Raw genomic sequence first — 11,420 nt, 5'->3', positions numbered from 1 at the left:
TTAAAATTAAATTCACTGTTCATAACAACACTGTCCACCTGCACAACTGTCACTAATTTAATTATAACTTGAGTTACGAAACTAAAAATTTAAATCCGTAAATTTTCCGTGAAACTAGACTCAATTCCTACTTACCATAAAGTTTTCAGAATTTGACTAGCACATGACAGTTATTCATAAGTTCCCTGTTTCACAGCTCGACAATTACCTCTTGGCGCTAAAAATAAATATCTATTGTACAAATCATATAAGGTTACCATAATTTTTGAAAATAACTCACTAAGGATCTAAAATATAAATTATGACCTAAAATTTTTTGTACAATTTATAATATTTTCAAAGTTAGAACAGGGACTTCAACCATTCTGACCCTGTCTCACTAAATTTAAATTCTCAAAATATAAATTCCTTTGCCTACACCGTTTCTTTCATGTAAAATAGACTTGATAATATTTATTCTATATATCATTCACCCTCTAATTCCATTTCTACTATTTATGGTGATTTTTCACATTCACGTCACTGTGCTGTCAAAGAAACTGCTTCTTTGATTAGTTACCATTGACATTTAAACATACATAACTCCAATTTCTTAATACTTACTCAATAGCTAAATTAGCCATTATTGGACATGCTCAAAATATTAGACTCTTATACATGCCATAGTTTAACATTTTGAAGCACATAATACCGAGATGGTTATGATAGTGTGATACGAGCTCCGACGGTCCACTATTCGATCAAGTTCAAATCACTAAAAACAAAGGGAAAGAAAGAGATGTGTAAGCTATTAAATAGCTTAGTAAGTTACATGTAAACAATATTACTCAATTAATAATTACACTTTTAAACATATAACTAATCAAACATTCTTAGCAATTTCAATCACTTAACATACACAATCTTACCAATTCACTTACATATACATTTTCACACTTAACATTCATATTCACTTTAATCATTTTAATCTCGTTGACACTTGGAATATACACGGATACGTAGAGATTTGCACATAAGTGCACACTGATATGTAGCCGAAGCTACCACTATATGTAGCCGAAGCTACCACTGGATGTAGCCAAGCTACCACTGAAATGTAGCCGAAGCTACCACTGATCAATAACACTGGAAATGTCCATAGGTCTGCTCACACAGCTTCAAGTTCTGCAACACATGCTAGATCACCCAGCACCCGGACTCACTGTAACACTGTAACACTGGTCTCTAGTGACATGTCACTTGTATCCAATTCTATTCCTAAGTTCAACCGGGGAATTTACACTTAACACTTTATTTTCACACTTTATCACTTGAATAATTCATGAACAACTTTCCTTCCACATTCATATTATTCACATATCAAATTAATTCACAATTTATACAAATATAACTATTATTTACATATAACTTACCTCGGATGCAAAACGACTATTTTGTAATTTAGTCGATAACTTTCTCTTTTTCCCCATCACTTGCATATTTCTTCTTTCTTGATCTATATTAACACAATTTAATACATTTTATCAATATTCCATTCAAATACAATTCATACACAACATTTTTGACACATTTACATTTTTCCCCATAACTTTTCAAAAATTCCACTTTTGTCCCTAAGCTCGTAAAAATAAATTCTCTTAAATTCTTAAATTTCAAACTTCACTAAATCATATTTCATGTTCATAACGGGCCTCAATTTCACAAAATCACAACTTTATGCACCACTTTACCATCTTTCACAATTTAGCCCTTTTTCAACATTTTTCATTGAAATTCATCTAGTTAAAACTTGTAATTAAACACTTCAAACATTCATTATCTAACATCACTAATCAATTTACAATTATATCATGAATGGTCAATTTTTAACTTTAATTTCATTTAAATTAAATGGTAGAAACATGAAATTCAAGCTTCAATAAGCATAAAAATACGAAATAATTAAAAACGGGGCAAGAAATCACTTACAATTGAGCTTAGGAAAATCAAAACCCTTAACTATGGTAACCTGAACTTTCGGCAGCAAGCTTCTGATTTTTTGAAAGATGGACACTTAGGGTCTGTTTGATTGCCAGTAAAATATTTTCCGTTAAAATGATTTCTGGAAAATGTTTACTTTTCTGTAAAATGATTTACTGGAAATATTTTCTGGTGTTTGATTGAATCTGTGTAAATATTTTCTGCTGCTTGGCAGATTTTTTAAAAATATTTTTCGGAAAAGTTGTTTTTACATATATTAATAAATTTTTATATTTTAAATTATTTTTACTTATATGCAATGATTTATTTTAATAATACTCAATTATTAAGCTACAATATTAATCGTTATAATTGAAAAAACTAATATCAAATAAATTATTTGTTAATTGTGTTAAAAAAACAAGTATTGAATAATTAAAAAAAACAAGTTACTGGAAAATCGATAAACAAAAACAGTTTTCTACCGGAATGAAGGAAGGAATGAAGGAGGCGATAGAGAGGAGAGCACGGAAAATGTCTTACGGAAATTGAAAGGGGTAAGACATTTTCCCTAAATGTAACCCATTTCCCTTGTTTTGGAGTTCATTTCCAATGGAAATGTTTTCCGCCAATCAAACACTGGAAAGTTGGAAATGATTTCCGCAAATCAATTCCGTCATCAAACAGACCCTTATTTTCTCTTTATTTTGTCTTTTACCCAATTTGGACAAAAATCCCTGACCCATACTTAATATTTTTTAGAATACCCTTTTGTGTCCATAACACTAATTTATGGTTAATTTCCACATAAACACTTCCAATTTCATGCAATAATTCATTAAGTCATTTAATCACTAATTAGACACACTTTGCATTTTTCTCAATTTAGTCCTAAAAATTCAATTAAGCACTAAAGCATTAAAATTTCCTATCCATATTTTCACACAATATTTCAATCAATCAGTAACTAATAAAAATTTATAAAATTAAACTATTTCACTTCGGATTTGTGGTTACGAAACCACTATTCCGATTAGGCCCTATTTCGGGCTATCACAGTTAAATTGATTATTTGCTATGTTATGTTAATATAAATGGACATGAAATTGTAAATGCATCGACGTATGAATATTGATGGATAACGAGTCCCGTTTGAACTTTAAGAATTCTTAGGATACAAATGACATGTCATTAGGGGTTTCATATTTTGAGTGCTAGTCATGAATGTCCTATCGATGGTTGAGGTCCTGCATTTGTTGTGGATTCTCACAACTCGTGTGAGTAACATCGTATAGCTTACATTTTGACCCATAGCTCGTGTAAGCAAGCCCACTTCACAGCTCGTGTGAGCATTATTGAAAAGGAAATGTTACAGTTATGTGGAAAGACACACTATGTGTATGAGTATTCTCGAGTATCTGATGCAATTCTAGATGATTCAACGAGTAAGAAAAGGAATGTCAAGGTAGTAAGTAAATGAAATGGTTCTAATTTATGAAAAGGTAAATGTAATAAATGATGTGCATATGAAATCTACTCATATTATGGTTAAGTTCATATGCATCATGGATGAGCTTACTAACTTGTGAGTTGATGATGTTGTATAGGCTTATACTAAGCTTATGGCATTGTAATGATTTTATGATTAATTTATGAATTGTCTTAATGAAATGGTAAGTTATGGTTTAAGTTTATATGAGCTTACTAAGCACCCGTTGCTTACGTATTACTTTCTTTGTTTTATAGATATTCAGATGCTCGATCGGTTGGAAGCTCGTTGGAGACTTATCACACTATCTAGCAACCATTTTAGTAGTTTTTGAGTACTTTTTCCAAGGTTATAATGGCATGTATAGGATCTTTTGTAATGTAGTTTATGAATGTGTTAATGGTGATTTGGTATGTTCTTGCTTGTGAAGTTGATGTTTGAATTTGATGAACTTTTAATGCTTGTTTAAGTTAAGTCATTTTGGCCATTCTATAAGTACTTGTATATAAGGCTCTTTTGGTATGTATGTGATGGTTTGGAAATGGTCATTTGTGGTATCATGTAGTGGTTAAATGACTAGTGTATGCTTGGATATGACAATATTGACTTGTTTGGTAAATATGTTTTGGTATATTGTGTGCTTTGAATGGCATATTGGTTAGATGAATTAGGATGTTTGAAATGCATGTTAGGTGTGTGTAAATGATGTTTTAAATCTCTGAATGTATGCCAAATTTATGGATGGCTAGATATGATTGGCCTTGAAATGGCATGAATTTTGGGTTAATTTTTAGATCACATGGCCTGGCGACACGACCGTGTGTCATTTGAAATTTCTTAGTGTTTTAAGTCAGTGAGTGCGCGGCCGTGTATGACAACTCAGAGAGTTACACGGCCTGTGACACGACCGTGTGACCCTACTCAGTGAGTTACACGGGTGAGGACACGAGCTGGGACACTGTTGTGTGTCCTTTGTTCGATTGTTACACGGCCTAGCCACACGGTCATGTGACCCATGTTTTCCAAATTTTTCTCAAATTTTTTGTTTTGTTTCAAATAGTCTTGAACTGCTTCTAAGTTATTTTGGGCCTAGAAGGCTCGATTTAGGGACAAATGCATATGTTGATTATATTTATGTGATTTACTTAAGCAATGTTTAATTATTGTATTGAGATGTATTAAGGTTAAATGTTTTCTTATTGTACTGTAATGCTTATAACCCTATCCAGTGACGGGATGGGTTAGGAGTGTTACATTTAGTGGTATCAGAGCTATGTTTAGTCGATTCTCGGACTGAACGTAGCATGTATGGAGTCTAGAAATACATGTCATTATATAACCTATGATAGTGTGATATTTCCTGACTCAATTGAACTGTGTTTTCATATAGATAAAAGATGTCATCCAACCGAGCCAATTTCGATGAGGTTGAGAGTAATGCACAGCCTCCGTACATGGAGCAACTAGTAGTGGGTCCATAGCTGAGGGCTGGGGAAGCGACTAGGCATCAATGAAATATCGCTCAATATTCTCAACTAGAAGAAGTCGAACTGTTGTGTGTGGAATCGTTTTCAATTCCAATTGAGAGTTTGGGTGGGTTGCTTGTGCAACAAACGTAAAATTAAAGTCTCGAGGACTAAACTTTGTTTCTTCTATAGGGTGATACCGATCGCCTTGTTGTTTACATATTAATTGCAAACTTTGATTGTCTTTTGTTGTTAGTTTATAGACATTGTTAATACTTGTTCTCATCGTTGATTTTGTGATTTTCACTTGTGTTTTTATTTGATTGTAGGAATCATGTAAGGTTTACCTTCGAGGACAATGGAAATTATGGAATTAGTTGTATTGTAACAAGATTTTTAACATTCTTTAGTATGAATTTTTTTTTCAAATTTGAAACCATATATATTTAAAAAAATATTCAAAAAAAAGTACTTTAGTATGATAAACTTGAATCATTAATTAACTTATTTAGATCCTAAAATTATTTTGTTAGAAAATTTTTAAATTTTAACATTCTTTATATATATTTTTAAAAGATTTTAAAATTTTTTAATAAATATAAATTTTAGAATTTTTATAAATATTTTGATTTTCTTTTGTAATTTTTGTTGAGGGAAACCAATTTCTTCAAAATTGACAGGGACCAAAGAGGTGTTTACACTAATTTGTTATTCGAATTATTCGAGTTATTCGAATTGTAAAATTCAACTCGACTTGACTCAAAACTCAAATCACTTATTCGAGTTGACTTAAAAAATCAAATAACTCAATTCAATTAACTCGAAATTTGATTTTATTTAAAAATTTTGAATCGAAGAAAGTTTTGCTGACCTGATTAGACACATTTTCCTTACTTGACCAGCTGAATTTTAACATTGAAAACATTTTTTAAAAAAATTGGGCAAATTAATTTTACAACTCAAATACCTTTAGCACATTACAAGTAGACAACTTCTGCGATTGTTTGGGATGAACACGAGCAATAAACCAAACACCGAGATTCTTTGGGAGAATTATACTTTTTCCTGTTAGCCTCATATACATGGATAAGGATAGGGCTAAATCGTCCTATGCATTGCGAACATGAGTGTAAACGATAGGGATCAGAGAAATGGCAAAGGAGGGGCCGGGGGTCGACCTTTGCTTTTGCAGGGGGTGGGGTTCAGACAAATAGCTAGCAATAGCCTGCATAAGTATATATATCACAAATAGCTAGGCTTATGGGGAAGGTAAATTTTGGGGCTTACTGTCTTCACCCTTTGGCTTCTAGTGCCTCCATTTTTGTACTGTTTTTACTAAACAATATATTTCTCATGCCTCCCTTTGTTTTTTTGTCTACTTGAAACAAGTCAGGATATTAATCCCCTAAAGTCCAAAGTCCACTAATTATGATAATCCATCCATACACGTATTCCACAACACAAATAGTCATAAAATATACACAAAATAGCATCCAACTTTTGCAGAATCGAGGAGTTATATATATTTTATATGTAGGCAGCCATTTATATGGAAAAAAAAAACGTCTCCTGATTTTGATCAAGGAAAACATGCGTAAATTAAATGTCTTTTTTTTTAATTTTCAATGGAAAAACCTGTTCGCAGCTGAATTTTGACTTTGATTAGGCACTAAAATCTATTCTCTGCCCCTTTTGTTTTAGAACAATATGATAAACTGGTGTTTCAAATTCCATTATCTACAACTTGTTAGCCGATTCCAAACATTAATATATATTATGTATAATATGATTTCAAATATGAATCAAGTGACAGATGTATTAGGGTTCATATATATATTTATGACCATTAATCAAATTCCAGTCTTTCAACTTGAAAAAAGATTCTTGAAGTTATAATACCATATATACCTTCAATTATTCACCATACTGCATGCACTTGGAGCTAGATAGGTTTTCATCTTGCTTGCAATAGCTGACTTTTCCCAACATGTATTCATCATGAATATGTATATATGAAAGCAAAAAGGTTATATATCCATATCCTATATAATTATAATTAGGGTTTATATTTAATCAACCAACCGTATATCACTTCCATTCATGAACAACTCTGCCAACATACATGGATATATACATATATCTGCCCAATTGCCTATACACTTTAATTACGTGCATGGTAAATTTGTTTTATTTTTATTTCAAATATTTATATTGATAAATTGAAGACGCAAAACCAATCAAGGTGGCATTCAAGGTAGAGCTAGAAAGCATCTTATGAGAATGGGAACTAGAAAACCATATTAGATAGCATACATACATACATACATACATACATACATACGTACATATATGCATAGATAAATACACATGCATGCATACTACATTTGAAGATCAGACCTCTTGTAGGAGAAAATAAGTATTATTTGTTGATAATAGAGAAATGGGGTCTCTAAATCTAGTTGAATCGATTTCGAATAGAGGAACAAATGAAAGAAAGTGTTCTTGGTTGCTTATTATGAGCAAGTAATGTCAAAAGAAAAAAAAGTTAATGGTGACCGACTAAGTAGGCTTTAAATATTTGAATGATCGTAATCTTTCCAACACAATCTTAGATAAGCATATATGATGACATCTAAAAGATAATATTTTGTATAACCTTTTTTCTCACAAAGGGGTCCCTATTTGTATAATTAAAAACATATGAGGACTAATTGCAACCACAATTAGTAACATCCATATATAGATCACCTCGGCTCTCCCTTAAAGGGAAAAGAAGGTTCTCAAGCATCCATCATAGTAGTATTAGTTTAATACATTTATTGGCTAAAATACTCCCATTAGATGCCCCTTTTTTCTTCGCTCAAGACTTAAGAGGGAATGTCTCAATTATTCTTTAAAGCCAAATGCTAATCATAAAATCCAAAAGGGATGACCCGACCCTTTGACAATCACATATGTTCTGTCGGCCACATTAATCAAGAAAAGTTCCCTCGCATAATGGTTCTTGGGTAGATAGGTATGAAATATCGTATGGTGGTAATCAATTAGCCATGGTGCTGAAATTTGATTTACATTTTGCTCATCTGATTGACTTAATATTAAATGCTTAAATTAAGACTCAACTTTTTGTAGCTTGTTCACAGAAGAGGTAAGCCTTTCAAAATGATCAAATAATGGTTAAATCTTCTCAAATGTATCATTTGAAAAGTATGACCCATGTATAAGCAACCTCTAAAAGGTTATGCGTGTGTGAGAGTGAGAGTGAGAGTGAGAGAAAGTCTTAACTCAATTGGTATAAATATTATTGTCGATGCAGAAGGACGTGGGTTCGAGCTAAAATACAAATTCAACTAAAAAAGATGGTTAAGGGGTAAAGCAAGCCTTAAAAAGGCAAAAAAAAAATTGTATAGATGTAAATATATCCAAAAAAAATGAGTTCTTCAAACTATCATATATAGGTTTCAAGAGTAGATGCTATATGAAATGAGAATTCAAAGGAATAGTGATAAATGTGTCTTTTTCTTTTTGACAAGTATAAAGATAGAGATTGCCTAACGCTATATTTCTATTTTTCTCCAATAGGAGTTTAGATTATTCAACATTGATACGATTTGTAAGTATGAGTCCATGAGATTTAAAAAAAAGAAAAATGCAATCAAAGATTTCAATGTTTGGTGAAGTGAGTTACTCAGTTGATAATGCTGTTGTTATAAAAAGGAGTTGTGTTTGAATACTTTGAGGGTAAATTCCTATGCTTTAGAAGAATTACAGAAGGCTAACTATTCACCTCATGGTATAAAAAATGACATTTTCAATGGTGAAAGGCTCATGTGAGTGTTACTAAATTTAAACTGTCTGAATACTTTTGGACCTCCTTTCAGACTCTGACCTGACAAATAAGGAAAGTGGACGATGGAAAACTCCACAACTAGAATAGTTAACTATTAAGGTTTCATGTATTTATATTATTAGAAAAAGTATCAGTTCATTTATAAATGAGATTATATGTTAATAATCTCTAAATATATGTATATAAATCATGAAACATTGTCTGCCATATTTTGCTGCACTGAAATGACAGCACCAGTGACTAGCGCCCTGGCGAATCAGCACATCTAATCGACCATTTCCTGGCCACTAACGAACTTTCAACTTGTTAATCACTGAACAAAATAGGGATGAAACCAATGTTTAGATTGTTTTGATGTTTCTTTTTTTATGTTTTTGGTCTTTAATATTATTAACTAATTCCAGACAGTAAAAGCAGTAAAATTAAAGTGACAAGACAATAATAAAAAAAGAGAAAACAGAAGGGAAGTCAGAAGGAGGGGTTGAAAACACTGACTACCATCTGCAACAAAGACACTAAACAACTATAGTGGTGGCACAAATCTGAACGGCAATGGCCATTTTCCATAGACAATATGGAGAAACGAAGTGCAAATAGACATGGTTTGGCTGCAAAGTACATGAAAAGCCATGATCGAGCATATTAGCTGCTCTCATAAGGTTCAACTTAGGCAACAAACTGCTAGTACAATCACTTCCTAGAATGACTTTTTTTTTTTGCAGTACTACTAGTAGTCATTACTGAAGAATACTAACACTGTTTGCATCAAAAGTAGATTCAAAGGAATCCCCCACAAATCTGTAAAAGCATTACTGAAAGCACAGGAAACTGAAAATTTAAAAAAAAAAAAAAAGAACTACCCTAAACATATACTGATATGGCAAAATTAAAGATAAGTAGTACCCCACATAGATCAATCAAGGATGAGAAGCATATGGGGTTTTTTTGCTGATGCATATTGATTGTTTTTAACTAGCACCTGGTGGTGGTGGTGGCACTTGCAGTTGCAGAGATGGTATTTGTTGAGGTGGTGGTCTCTTACGCTTCTTCTTCTCGTAGCTAATCCCTCTTGCTTTCGACTGCAAATCACGAACCTCACGAAGATAAAGCCTCACAGCTCGTGCACCGAAAGGGTTTGCTTCAGGCTTTCCTCCATTTTCTTCAAAAGCGGCTCGGAGGCGACCGATGAGAGCGTCGAGGCTACCCCAGGCTTGACGGAGAGGGCATGGGCAAGGTGCAGGCGGGTTTGGGTGGCCATAGAAAGGGCAGATTGGGGTGTGGACTTTGGTTTTGCCGAATTGGTCAAGGTAACGAAGGAATTCCAGGACATGAGCTCCACTGCACCTAGACAAGGCAAGTGGAGGTCTATGATTCTTCAGGTACTGCCCAAAGGTATTCCAGTCACGGCGCTTTTGGTTCTCGTAGCGGCTTGAGGTTGAAGAAGACGAAGTGCCACTGTTATGGCTAACGTTCGTAAGGGTGCCCCCGTTTTGGGAGTTGGAAAAGATATCCATTTCTCCAATCGAATCCATGGAAAGTTCACAGTTTTTAATTTATAGCTAGCTACAACAAAGAAGATATGTTTGGATCTTAACTAGGGTTTTGATGATAACAACACTTTTTTCAGTGACCATAAGACAGCCTAATATAGACCTTAAAAAAAAAAAAGACAGCAAATCAAAGTCGAGACTGTTGGAAGACAAGTGAAGGAACTGAAAACTTAGTTTTGTTTTTCATTCTTTCAGCTAGCTACCAGATAAGTCCATTTCTTTTTTGGCAGATTTCACTGTCTATATGAAAGCAACACACTCAAGAGGAAAGGGAAAAAAAAACACTAGCGTTTAAGGGCTTAATGAAGAAGGAAAGACTCTGCTTGTGCTAATTATTTCTTTATATCTGACCCAACTTCCATTTTTGAGGAGCAAAAAGTCGTAACTTTTAAGTTGAAATGGTAATTTTCTTATGATTTGGCATTAAGTAGAAAAGAAGAGCAGTGGATGAGCTGATGAGATTGATGGGAAGTTGGAAGCAATATAAAGCTTTCAGGGTTTTTCATTTCACATAATAGTGATTAATTTGATTTATCAAATTTTTATTATCCCTGATCTTATTTATGGATAATAAATTAAATATTTTTCCATATTAAAATAAAAGTATTGAAAACTGTTGTTTCGAAATGACCATTCCTTTTTTATTTATTTTTTTTAATTTCTTCCAGTTGGCCCCATTCTCTCTTTAAAATTGCTCAGAAAACTGAAATGACTAAGAACCTTTTTTTTATTAACTAATTTTAAAAAAATAAAATATTAGAAGTTGCCCCGAAGAGTTTCCTGTCCGATGCCATCTTAGTTAAACAGTCTGTAACTAAATTACCCTTTCTAGATATGCTATTGATCAAAGTGGAATTCGAAACCGCTAAAATAATCGAGAGAGAGAGATGTGTGAGTTTTTGCATTTTGGGTTTTAATAATAAATATGTTAGGCGAGATGGAGATATAAAATTTTATTTTAGATCATGTTTGCTGTTTTCAATGAGCATTTATTTTAAATTTATACATTATACTAAAATCAAATGTATACTTCTTCTAGTAATTACTTGATTGGTTTTCCCTTTTCCAAATAAAAAAATAAGCCTCTGAAAATACTTTTATTTTCA

General features: G+C 32.7%; 1 protein-coding gene across 1 annotated transcript; it reads right to left on the bottom strand.

Moving 5' to 3' along the window:
- Window positions 1-9,307: 9,307 nt before the first annotated feature.
- LOC121219580 (protein LIGHT-DEPENDENT SHORT HYPOCOTYLS 3) lies at window positions 9,308-10,763 on the bottom strand. The gene has a single exon (XM_041097979.1). The coding sequence runs from the start codon at window positions 10,294-10,296 to the stop codon at window positions 9,733-9,735; it is 564 nt and encodes a 187-aa protein (XP_040953913.1). The 5' UTR covers window positions 10,297-10,763; the 3' UTR covers window positions 9,308-9,732.
- Window positions 10,764-11,420: the final 657 nt, after the last annotated feature.

This window comes from Gossypium hirsutum, chromosome D07 (genome assembly GCF_007990345.1).
Source record: "Gossypium hirsutum isolate 1008001.06 chromosome D07, Gossypium_hirsutum_v2.1, whole genome shotgun sequence".
Lineage (NCBI taxonomy): Eukaryota > Viridiplantae > Streptophyta > Magnoliopsida > Malvales > Malvaceae > Gossypium > Gossypium hirsutum.
This window is presented reverse-complemented; position numbering and strand designations above follow the sequence as displayed.

Bases quoted from the DNA above. Each gene is read 5' to 3' on its own strand.
- LOC121219580 (XM_041097979.1), bottom strand. From the start codon at position 10,296: ATGGATTCGATTGGAGAAATGGATATCTTTTCCAACTCCCAAAACGGG.